Source organism: Melospiza melodia, chromosome 8 (genome assembly GCF_035770615.1).
Source record: "Melospiza melodia melodia isolate bMelMel2 chromosome 8, bMelMel2.pri, whole genome shotgun sequence".
Lineage (NCBI taxonomy): Eukaryota > Metazoa > Chordata > Aves > Passeriformes > Passerellidae > Melospiza > Melospiza melodia.
This window is the reverse complement of record NC_086201.1, coordinates 14,283,279-14,296,427: the sequence shown is the minus strand read 5'-3', so window position 1 is coordinate 14,296,427 and position 13,149 is coordinate 14,283,279. Positions and strand designations below refer to the sequence as shown.

The 13,149-nt window shown below is 37.0% G+C and overlaps 1 protein-coding gene across 3 annotated transcripts in view; it reads right to left on the bottom strand.

The window, feature by feature from the left end:
* Positions 1 to 13,149, bottom strand: part of XRCC5 (X-ray repair cross complementing 5) — a 54,517-nt gene that overhangs the window by 27,115 nt on the left and 14,253 nt on the right. For all 3 annotated transcript variants that reach the window (XM_063161852.1, XM_063161851.1, XM_063161850.1), the window contains exons 7-13: positions 10,268 to 10,382; positions 8,607 to 8,745; positions 6,443 to 6,555; positions 2,943 to 3,005; positions 2,142 to 2,279; positions 1,402 to 1,492; positions 56 to 183 (exon numbers count right to left, since the gene is read on the bottom strand). In XM_063161852.1, coding sequence (XP_063017922.1) covers positions 56 to 183; positions 1,402 to 1,492; positions 2,142 to 2,279; positions 2,943 to 3,005; positions 6,443 to 6,555; positions 8,607 to 8,745; positions 10,268 to 10,382 — 787 coding nt within the window. The remainder of the gene's footprint in view (positions 1 to 55; positions 184 to 1,401; positions 1,493 to 2,141; positions 2,280 to 2,942; positions 3,006 to 6,442; positions 6,556 to 8,606; positions 8,746 to 10,267; positions 10,383 to 13,149) is intronic.

Sequence of the window (13,149 nt, the reverse complement as noted above, 5' to 3'; positions counted from 1 at the left end):
GCTGAGAAGTCTTAAGAAAATAAGTTTTTAAAAAATACCATATAGTTCATCTCACCTGATATAATCTCTGAAAGTGAGGGTTTGGAATTTTGCTGGGCTTAAACAGATCCTCAAAAGTTTCTCCATCTTCATGAACCAAATTCATAGAATCAATCAGTGAGTCAACAGCAGATAACTGATCCACTAAGGCAGCAATTACATACAAAGGAAGATTAAATACACTTGCAGATGGATGCATTTCTTGAAACAATTTATAAATGAAGATTTGCTTCACAGTGCGAGATTTTCACCCAGTCATTACATGCCACAGAACACACTGCAGCTATGGATGTGCCAATAAAGAATATGGATAATGGACACAATAATAAAGTCCTACTTTATTTAAGGACTACCATGTGAAGTCATAAAGACTTTTCCTTTTCCCCCAAGACCTCAATTATTGTTGCCTTTCTGCTTTAGCTTTTCTTATTTTTCAAGATGTTTTCATTTGCAACAGAAGGTTTATAGGCCACTTAGAAAATAAGGATAACAGTTGGTTTGCAAAACTAAATGGCATAATATAAATTTTTAAAGTTATGATTGCAAATTAACACAGTTCACAATAGCCAGCTACTGCTTTGGTAAGACAGGTTTTAGATTTGTTATCAAACTGCTAGTTAAAGGCAAGAAAATAGAAACAGCTATAGAAACAAACCAGCATGCTAAATATACCCTGACGTGCAGGTGCCCATTCAATGCATCTCATAACAAATGAAAGAAGCAGGAGTGGATTTTAAATTACATCCACTTAAGACTCATTGCTGTGCAAAACTCTCAGAACAGCAAGTCAAGTTTTGTGTAGCTGCATGTTCTCCAAAGATGCCATCCATCTCAAGCTGGACACCAATAAGCACACAGTTTAATCACACTCCACAGAAAATACTGTCTTTGCCTTTGCACATTATATTAACAGGCCATACTGCAAATGGCTACAGGACCAGCTTTGCACCAACAGAGCAGCTGCCTCTGTTCTAATTCTAGCTAGCTAATCACACACTGCAGATCCCACAAGGTTTGGCCATTTACGCCCACAAATGAGTTCAAAGATCACAGGATACAGAGGACTAATCACAGCTCTCTATCACAGGAGCCTGTGAGACTCACAAAGCTGTCATTTCACAGGACAGTTGAAACACTGCCTGCAAACTTAGGTCTGCTCAGCCTGCACCTGAAGTGCCAAAGCTTTAATACACATTTACACTTCAAGAGGACATCACCATAATGGATGCCCTAATACCTGGGTGCTTTCCTAAGCCAAAATAACAACAGAACTTATGCTTTCATTGGTGACCCGAATATTCTGACTCTTTTAGAGCATCTTAAAAGACAACAAGCAGGTTACTTGACCAGCAAATATCTTACCTGTAGGAATGCATTTTTTACTGTTTTTCAAGGATGAAAATACATACTGTCTTAAGTCTTCCATATAGGGTAGCTGCACATAGATGAGACACTGTGCAAGAGGAAAGAAAAAACAACAGAGCCTGAAGAAAAAAAAAATCTGTATCCCCAGAGTGCCATATCAGGGCAATCTAAAACCTAAGAAAAATCTGAAGATGCAAAGTCTGTGCACATCAAAACACTTAAAATATGTACTGAGCAACACAATTGGAATCAGAGTAAATCACAGCATCTTATTTTATAACATAGTGATGGCTACACTCAATTTTTCTGCTCGTGGAATAAAGACCTCCCCATCCATCTGATCCCTTTTTCTCGTGCAGAGTTCCAATTACCCATGCTTTAAATATCCACTATATTGGTGCTTTGGGAGGTTTTATCACAGCTTACTGTATTCCAAAGTCAAAAGCTGGATTTGGTTTTTTTAACATTTCTCTGCCTCATTTTTTCTTTATTCAATTACCTCCTCCAGTTCATATCACCCTAAATAATTCTTTTCCATCTTTTATGTTTATACCCTTCAAAAGTCTGAAGATTGTTGTGTCCGCCCCCACCTCCGTCATTGCTCAACCATGCTACACATATTTAGCTCTTTCAATAGTCTCTCATAAGAAAGATCAGGGGAAACATATGCTGTAAAAGTTCTAACATACTGTGTTGCTTCTGGGTCTCTCTGCAGAAGGGTAAGAGAGAAGAATTACCTCATATGTATCCTTAATATATGGAAAAGCTACTCCAATTTGTGGATAGCATCTTCTATCATAAGCATAGCGCACTACAGCCACCACTTTCAACTCATCCAATGCACGAACAAGTGCAGAAAAAGCAACTGCTGCATTCTGGAGGGAAAAAAGAAGTCTAAAAAGTCATGCAAGTTCTTAATCTTGAAATACATCTTTCACAGGGAATTCAACAGCATTGATTTAGTCAATACTAGTTTCCATTTCAGCTATAACTTTAACAGCATTTTTTCATGTTCATAAATCAAAGAAGCAGAAAGGTCAAATCTCATCACGATAGTGGATCCATTCAAAGCTGAGCCAACTTTAGATTCAGCATATTCCACCTTTTTCACCAGGTGTGAAGAACTCTCAGAGGTTTTGCATGAGATAGCGAAAGGGAGGAAAGTCCCTTAAAGGAACATATTAGAGCTCCACAGTGAGCTTTTTACCTCCAGTTCTTTGAAGGTCTGTTCTAAATAACACAGTGACACAGGGCACACTGTTGCTCTGCGTGAGAATCAACTTCAGCACCAATTTCAGGTTCCTCACAACCTTGCTCAAACATAGTATCTACCAGTTTTTCATTATTCATGAGATACTGTATTCATTTAGCATTTAATCCAACTTCTTTTTATCCTAATGGGCAATGAAATTAGACATTTCTCTAAGCTGCATTAAAATTATTTGTTACACAGAAAGACAGGACAGTCTCAAGCATCACTACTATTCTTTTTTGTTCTGCAGTAAAATACGTTCAAATTACACTTCAGTTTACCTTACCGCATCATCCTTTGCTGCAAAGACCTTCAGAGCTTGGTTGCCCATGTAGTAATGCCTCTGGATCTACAGATTCAAATGGTCAAGAGTTAGCCTGACCTAAAGAAAAGGTCACTAATACAAGTGGACCAATTAAATTATAAAACAACTAGCATTACTCAAGTCAGAAGTCGCCAAATTTAATTACAGTGCACAGAGGTTAAAGCCCTGTATTTGTCTCATATCTCCATTTATCGCTGAATATGAATATTCAGTCATATTGGATAGGATATTATCATAGCCTCCTAGTAATGGGAAGGAATGAAAGACAGTGCTACTGGCAGCTGTTACCAGTCTGAATTATACTTCAGTAATTCAAAAGCCATTGTGGAAAACTACAGTAGTTAATACAAGGCCTAAACCTAATGGTTACCATATCTATGCTATTAAATTTTTCTAGCAAAGATACATCAAAAAGAAGCCACAAAAAGTCTCATCCTTAATTAATAAAGCTACTTCAACACCAACACAGAGTATATACAGCTGTGCTAGTAATAAAGCACTTCTGTTAGCAGAGTTTATTCTATTCATGAACAAGGCTGAATCTAAAACAAAAAGGAAAAAGAGTTTCATCAAGGGGCATCACTGGAACAGCTGGAGCTACAGCAGCTCACACACACAGAAAGCCTGCAATCATAGGAGACCTGTCACAAAGATCACACACTACTATGGACACTGATTGAAATAACCTCTCTTTGTTAAAGAAAAAACTCTTTACATTACAGTCTCAGCACTAACGTCATTATATCTTTGATTTTTCTTTCATTCATTTCACCTTTTTATTTTATCTTCTTTATTTAGCAAATTACCATAAGGCTGTTGAAGTCCGTGACAACCTGCACCAGAGCAGGTCTGTTCACTGTATTACAGCACAATTCTTCAGCTCAGATTATTCTACCTGCAATCTTTCTTTCCTGTTCTGTCTCTAAATGCTCAGGAAATTTTACATTCAGTATAGTATACATCACTAGATGTGTGTATCACTACACCTTTTTTTGTTTGCAAAAGAAATTGTCCCTTTGTAATATTTTCAGGTATTTCTTGATTTACATGGCATGGCTTATAAATTAAAAATCAAAGTTTAAGCGGCCTCTGATCTTCTTTCCTGAGGGATGTGAACAACTCAGGAAAAGAATATAAGGTGGTTCTATTCCTTATTTAATTATGTATTTGGAGCTGTTCCAGTTTTTCTAGTCAATAACGAATAATCTTTCCATCAAAGTTTAAAAAAAACCAATTTAATATAAAACATACATTTGAGTAGTGTCAGTTTTATCATTCCAAACAATAAAATTTAGGAGGCAAAACTTAAGATAACATATGGATCTTGAAAATTCCAGCTGTAGTTAAATCTTCCTGATATCATTACCTATCCACTATAATTTTAATCCTGCAAGCACATCTGAATAATTTTATTCCGCTGAGGGGATGTGCAGCTACTACTGTGCATAACTACTCATACTCCTGGCTACAGGACCAGAGTACACTTTAAGATATAATTTCTGTTTCTTACGAAATCCAGAGACAAGAGGAGTATATAATAAAAATTAATTAAAAGCAATCAGTATTTGGTACAATGAAAAATTTTAAAAACAACTTGTTAATTCTTTTATGCATATTTACACGACTCAAAAAGTATTCCTAAAATTAGCTGTAACCCTACAATTATTAACTATGTATTTGAAGGTATTACCACACTATCTGACCAACGGGAAAATAAAAATCCACATGAAATAACAGTTTGCTCAGAGAAACACTATATTCCTCATCTGCTTTCCTCTTAGTTTCCATTTTCAAATAAAGTCAGACTAAGCTGAAACAGGAGGCCAACCTCCAGCTTAAGAAAACTCTGCACACAGCAAAATACATCCTGCAGAACTAAATGACAATAGTAAGACAGCTGGAGGCTAATAATGTATGAGGAGATCCAAGAAATTGTCTCATTGGAACACAGGATTCAGACACATTTCACTTATTATTAGATCCAGTTTCTGGTACAGGAGGTAGCACTCCCTAACACCTCTCTGGCTCTGGCCAATTTAGGGCACATAAGCTCAAGCATGAATGAGACGCTTCCCTGATCGATTCCTTGCAGTGCACAGCTCCCACATCACTCAACAACTAAGTCCGAGACTCCTCAGGGAGCAACCAGGTTACAGATTCCAGTTGGGCTGGCTTGTCCTTTCAGTAAACCACATAACTTCCTGGCTCCTCAGTGCTTACGTTTTGCAACACTGCACTGCAGTAGTCTAATGACACATCTAGCAACATGCACGAGGTCTCTGTGTCACTGTATTGCAAGGTAAGAAGATGTTTAGTTACATCCATTTGGGAGTAACTTCCCACAGATGCTTCCCAATTCATTAGCATATTTCCTTCACTGTAAAGGTGATGATGCCTTAGCTTTTATCAAGAGTTCTCCTCTGTTCAGGCAGTGAGAGATTTCAAAGAGCAGGAGGGCTGGGAGCTCTCAGAAGTGAAGGTGTAGAACTGCCCTATGATTTCATTTCAGTTTTGACTGGTAAAGAGGACTGGGTGTAGGTAACTCCAAGATGACTAAAGTTTCAATCAGAAACTTTTTCAGAGAAAAAAGATGGGGAGCAGCTTAACATCCACAGCAATTACTTGGCACTCACATCTCTGACCTCTCTCTTCATGTGTCCTTCTACAATAACAGTTTTGTTAAGCCTTTGCCTAAGGCTTTGCTAATGCTTAAGTTCTGGATTTTCTGAAGGAAATCACCTTGTGCTGGGTAACTTTTATTAAAGTACTTTCTCAAAATAAGTTTCTTACAACTGTCAGGGAAAATAAGTTTCTTACAAGTGTCAGGGACAACAAACAGCAAAGTCAATACCACAAGTAGAGATAAGTGCATTACAAACACTGAACATCTCACAGAAATATGGAGAGCTTTTGAATTATGCTACCTTTGTCTAAGAAGCCTTCACTACATTTAAGTTTTTTCACAATAGAAAGAAGAGACCAGTCATGGTTCACAAACTAATCCTTATGGAATTGAGAATGAATGGAGTCAGCTTCAGGCTTGCTTTAACACTACTTTAATGTTGAGGGAGAAGCTTCTGTTAAGAAGCAGCCATACTCTTGGCTGGACAAAGCCCAGAAAGGCTGCTGCCTGAGCGGAACAGAAGACAGACTATTAAAGTCTGGGAGATGAAATGAGACCACAATACCTCTGTCTCCTCTTTGCAGAGATCTGAGTTCAGTGGCTCTGGCTTCACTTGAGAGACCAATGGCCACACTTATGAGCTTCTCTCCTTCACAAGACCACATATTGCTTACATGTACTAGAATCAGCAAATAAGTCACCCCTGCATACCTGAGTGGAGCTGTCCCGTTCCCAATACTGAAACCCAACACAACACCATGACTTTGCTGAATTCAAACCAAGATCAACTGTCTTGAATAACCCAGGAAGCTGAATAGGAAGACATTTAGTATCACACCTGTGAGGATCTGGTGAATCCCAAAACAGAAAAACACTTTCCTTCTGTTTTGTATTTCATTTGCTCTTCATCTTCCTTGGAAAAAGGAACTATATCACTCCCATACCGAAAACCTGGAGAACGAGAGAGGAGCATCTGGTAAGCATATGGGCCTACAATTTTAACACTGAAATTAGCTCTCTGAATATTTTAACAATGCATTCATGCCCCACAGCTACGTTCCACACATGCTCATCAAATAACTTTCCCTGTTAGCAAAAAAAACCCAAACACCCATAGACACATTTTGTACTTTGCAAAGCACTCCTTGTACATCATTTTATGTAACACAAGTACTCTCAGAGAGCAGGAAAGAAAATAAGGGAACATCTTGCCTAACAAAGTTATGCTCACAGAATAGATTTAAGCAAATCAGAATAGATTTCAGCAAACAGATTGCAACACTCTCTGCAAACATAATACAAGCCATCTCAAACATACCACAAATCATACCACATGAGGTGACACCAGAAAAGATTCAGAAAATAAAATGCGCTAATAGTAGAAGCAAGGTACACAATAGAAAACCAAAACACTCTTGGTATGCAGAACTGGTCTTTTTATATATTTCTGTATTTTACTTCCCATGCCATACATTACAGGTATATGTCCACAAAATAGGAAGCTGTAATTTCTCAGAGGTATCATCTGCTCCAACTGCTTATTCTCCTATCTCAGCTTCCAATATCCTTCCTGTAATGCCATCAATTTATTATATTGCCACAGACTAAGGACGATATCCTCAGGTGTGCAGAAAATAGAAGGAACAGAGATAAATCCCTGGATGAAAAACCTATAAGCAGATACATTTTCCTACAAACTGAAAAGCAACACACAGAATGAAAGTAATTTCAGTACGGGTGCTGCAAATACAAAATATTGTCTAATTATGACATTTCTCAAAAGAGTCACTGAAGTCCAGGAGGCATCAGGAGCTCTTTTAGCATTAGAAATACCACACCACTGACAGGGAAATCTTTTATCTCTTTTGTTTACATTGAACTGCTCACCACTTCTTTTTACTAGTATCCCACAACTACTTACTAACTTAAGCAGTCAGAAGATTAGCTGAGAACAGCTGCAAATTCTCCAAAATGCATTCTCCGTAAGAAGTGGATTTTTTTTCACAGTTTTGAAGTTGTAAAATGTAACTAAACCATCTTTTAACCATCATTTTTGATTAAAGAAGGTCACATTGTCGTTGGGACTTTATCTGATACTGCTATGAAACACCTATAAATGCTAAAATTGAAATAGATTAAATTAAAAAAATACAGCTTATTCTAATTTTCAATTTATGTTATTCATCTGACAGCACACTCTATGCTGTTATCTGAATAGTTCTGCTCTTTATAGTTAATATACTTGCCCTACTTGTGTGGGATTGAAACAGGAAAGGAAAGAAACTAGTAGCAAAATATATCTATACAATCACAAAAAATGAAACAGATTTGCTTAACTCAATTTTTAAAAGTAAGTACACTATTTCCTGCTGTTTCTGGGGCCTGTAGTCTTCTAAGGAAATTAATCTGCCCAGAAAGAAGCTGCAGGTCATAAAAGGTATGTTGCGTACCACTACTTCAGATTGATCCTGTTATAGTACAGCAAAGCTGCTACTCTTGAACACTAAACCCTCCTTTGATGGCTTCATCTTTCCAAGTGCAGAATAACTAGAGCAGTTGCTCATCTACAAAAAAGCAGCACTATGAAAGCATTCATGTTATCAGTACAAGTGAAGATCCAAAAATGGAATAGTGGTAGCAGAACTACTCACTACAGAACTGAGGTATGGCCTTCCACTCTGTGTAGTTCAGAAAGCTGTAGTGCCTTCTAAGCTCCATCTGTTGTTATTATTATTGTTGTTGTTGTTAGTTCTATGATTATTATTCCCATTGTCATTATTATTCCTATTATTATTATTCCTACTATTGGGAAAATAAGATTTTTTTAAAATATGTGAAAACAAAGAGTCTCATATAACAGTCTCTCTTCCACCAGCCTGCAGGGCTCACATTCTAAGACCACAGCAAGGCTTCAACTATAAAACTAAGAGGCCCTTAGGTGACCTAAGAGTTCAAGCCATTGCCTTCCCTTTGTCTTCAGGGTGCACTTAAAGATGTCATACCTTGAATAGTATCATCTTTCTGAACCTCTGTCTCATCATCATCATTCAAGCAGTAAACAGTCTCTTTTTGCACATCCTCTCTTCTGAGGGTTTTAGCATCCACAATTGCCCAAAGTTTTTTCACCCTCTCTTCTGTGACCTTGGTATCAGAATTCAAAGAAAAGGAATGTTTAACATCTCAGTGAGATCCAGAGTACTTACCAGAACACACAAAAAATCCTTAGCCTGAGTGCTGCACTGTTTTGTCAACAAAAAACTAATAAAGACTGTCAAATAATGCATCTCTGGCTGCTACCACGTACTTTCAGCACTGCTTCATCTTTATGAGACCTAACACATAAACTGCACCATATTGACAGCATACTTGTCCTGGTTTTTCATTAAACCTGTAGGTTAAGCCATTTGTGGAAGTCTTTGAGGCACAGGATACCATGTAACTTGCTTGCTATGCAATTTACTACCTCCAAATGTCTAAATACTTTTGCCAAAGCATTAAGAAATATGTTAAAGATACAGTAAGACTCAATGTTCACTCAGTTTGCATGGCCAAGTTTTCCATCAGACTTGCGACACCACAGGATGCCTTATATTACTGCAACTTCCCCAAAAGGCAAAAGGATCCCAGTTGCATTATAGGACTTGGGAGGGAAAGAAGGAATAAGTATTTACAATGAGTGAATGTTTCCCAACTACAGGGAAATAAAAGTGCTTTCTTTTCTTCTGCTTAAGTGAAAGTGTATAGCTAGTACATGAGAAGAAAAATGTGGAGCTGAGCAGCAAACAGTAAAGGCAGAATAGATTATGTCAGTATGACTGCTGTATGACCTCAGGCCAGTCGCTCAGTCCAAGTTGCTTATTCTCCCAAACTTACTTTATTTTGTGTGTAAACATCTTTGGGAGGGGACTCTGTCTATTTGCACCAGTCTGGCACAATAGCCTAATAAAAACATTTTTAGTAACTATAAATAGAAAGTTGATGTCTTTCAAGGCTAGAATACCCAGCTCTCAGACTTCAGATACATTTCATCAATACTGCCACACTACACAGTTACCTATTAACTATTCTATAGCTAGAAATTTGCACACTTGCTGCCTTTAAACACACTAACTTTTTCCTAGCACTGATTAAAGGAACCATATCAACCATAAGAAACAGACTGGGCCCAAGCTCTGCCAAACAGTACAAACAAGCTGAAAAAACAGACCTTTTATTCCAAGTCTGAAATAACAACAGATGTGATTTGAAACAATGGCTGGTAAAACATTTACACCCACCATTTTAGGCACACATGTCCAAAATTCTTCTCATGCCTAGGGCTTAAGAAATATATATAAAGTCTCACATATCACTGATGCTGAATGTAAATCTTCAGTCACAGCATTCTTAGTCAGGATCATCAACTCCAATACTACTAAATGCCAGAGTAGATAGCAATTACTCCTATTTCTGTACCTTATGAATTTTAGTTATTTAATGTGTATGGTGAAGTTAAAGTTGCTGTGGGAACCAGAATTTTAGATGTACTGGCTTCTAACCAAACAAAAATCTCTATCATAATTATCTGGATGTTGTTTTATCTTTATTTTCTTAGCTCTAAGGAAAAAAAACCAACACGTAGTGGCACCTAACTTGCTGCCAAATTGCACTAGCACACACTTACTGATTTGTAGGCCACAATCCTTATAGACAAATTAGGACCAATAGTGAGCTGGCAGGGCCAAGGCATTGGCTTCCTTTCCATTTTCTTAAACATTGAAAGGCGTTCCAGGCTCTCTCTAAATGAAGGAATCAGGAAAACAGCAATGAACTCTGGTGAACCGTAATAAAGTATTATAGACAATACACTCTCCTTAAGGAAATGCAGGAATCCAAACTGTTCCAGCTTATATTGCACAAAGCAAATAAACTGGATCAATAATCTTACCATTACCTATTGTCAGAAAATAGAATGACAAAAAGAGGTGGTACAGCATATTATCCCCATCCTGAGCCTTTATGATGTGTGACACTAGGGCTTAAAGGCACTGGGTTAGGTCTAGTGATAAAACCACACAATTGCTCCTTAAGCATTTCCCATTTTTCTGTGCTCATCCAATTAGGGCATGTAGCAAGCTGAACAACACAAATTAGAAAAGGCTCTCTAAGTGCTTTCTATAGGGAAGCTAAAGAAATAAAGAATCCAGTTTCAATTAACAGGATTTTGTTTGTGTAGAAATTAACTTTTGACACTTTTTTAATACAGTACTAGTGAACTCATTAATTTAAGGGCATTCTGTCATAGTGTTACTTCAAAGAAGTTACTTCAACTATTTCTAGCCTAAACAGCAGATATACAAGTTAAAAAACCACAAAAAAAAGGAACTGTAATGAATTCATACTAAAAAGTGTTAACTTAATTGCACAACTTTTAGCAAGGGAGTCCAAAATTAACAACTCACAGTAATTTATAATATATCATTGCGAATTCAAATAGGCTTGCCCCCCTAAATAGCTTTCAACTAATACAAATTGTATTGGTAATTTGACTGTAAAACTCCAACACAAAAAGCTCTCAATTTTTTTTCTTTTATTGCATGATGAAGCAAAGATCAAACAAAGCTGAACTACTCCTTTTCATATTATGATAAAACCTGGAATTCCACCACTCTCTTGATTAAAGCATTTGTCTGTCAGAAATCAACCCTAAAATTATCAGTAGAGAATTCAGCTTGGCATTCTACTTTTCAGGCTTCCTAGTATGAACAGGGTTTTTTTTTTTTTTAAATTCTAAATGCACAATGAAAGGCAAAAACACACTGAGATTTTAATATGAGATAAACACTGAATTCCCTTTTTAGTTTTGGGGTTTTTGTCCCTTAGGGAAAGGAAGATTTTTTTTGCTAGCAATAAAGACATCAATACAGGATTTTAAAAAAGAACATGGCACTACATCATTAGGAGTACTGCAACACATACATTCAGGGATGAGTACAAAAATCAAATATATGAGTGTCAAATGCCCAAAAATGTAATTTAAGCTCAATTTATTATCTCTAACTTTTAATTTCTTATATTTCCAGAAGAAAAATGCTACCTGTAACTAAAGATGACCCAGTCAATAAAATCTTGCAAACATACATTTCAGCTTGTATTTTATGAACACAACCTTTCTGCTCTGCTATCCCTTCCCTCAAGACCAGAAGCAGCAGAAGTATCTCCTGTCTAATAAGCCAAGTATCATAACAAAAAATCACAACAAAACCTCCTCACTCACTTCCCTGGCATGGCTAATTTATTTTTACAAGAGCTGAAATATTTTTACCAGCAGGAATAATTAATCTAGGAAAATGGAGAGTATATCTGCGTTGGCCAATTATCATGACAGATTTGCAAAGCTGACTTCTCAAGGCTTGATAAGCAACTTAATTGCATCTAAAACCTCACATACTCTTAAACAACTTTTCCAACTAAAGCTTTAATCTACTAGCCAAATGCCTATTTATCCAGAGATTTTGGATTTCCCCTGAAAGTATGGCACAAAGACTGCTTGTAAAGTAGCAAGAGTCTGTGATAAAAAAAGTATAAAGAGGCCAAGCCACATGGCAGGTTCATGCATATGGATTACCCTAAAGGATAAATGGGCCAGGAAAGATTCTGCTTTTCTGTGCAGTCTTTGAAGCAGTGACAAAGCCTGCTTTTTTCTAGAGACTCAGACTGCTCTGTTGACTAGTGCAGAACACAGACACAGTGACACGTGTCTCTTCACTAATGCACAGTAATGCTCAAGGAGCTTCTCTGGCTGCTGAGGTGAAAAGCTGACCAGCTGAGCTGGGGGAGGGAAGGAAATCCCACAAATAAACTGATGAATTACAGCATACAAACCTACAGGGACAGCCCTCATCTAAAAATTACCTTTGATAATGACATTACAGCTGAGGTCTGCTAAGCTTCCTGAAAATCACATTGTCTAAAAGATCACTTTTCATAATTGTAGAACAGAACTACTGAGACAGTAATATCAGACTATGATAAGGCACATAGGAACATTTTGCCTGTTTCCCAACTAAGACAACACCTATGTAGAAAAGTCTTGGATGTATCATTAGCTACAGTTTTTCAGAGATACACAAACTTTTATTCTTTCCTTGGGAAAACAAGTGAAAAATCATCTTTCAATTCTTGCATTCCTAATGCAAGAAAAATGAAAAAAAAATAGTTTATTGTTTGTCACAGCAGCACAGTAGACTGTGATTAAAGAGCAGGATTCAAAAAACAACAATTTACTCAAAGAATTCATGGGAGTTTATCAAACTAGTGAGCTAAAAGTAGTCTGCAACCAAGGAACAAAGGCTACCATTAAATGCAGATATTCAAGCTAAACTATGCCACAAATTCCATTTCTTCCTAAAACATGTTTTTGAAATGACATTTACAGAAATGTTCCCTCCAAAATCCTCCAACACTAAAGATGGAAGTAAACTGATTTTTATATTTAAATACAGATATAGAAAATTCATTTTCCCCTGAAATCTCTAAGCTCTTTTACTTATTCTAAAGCCACTG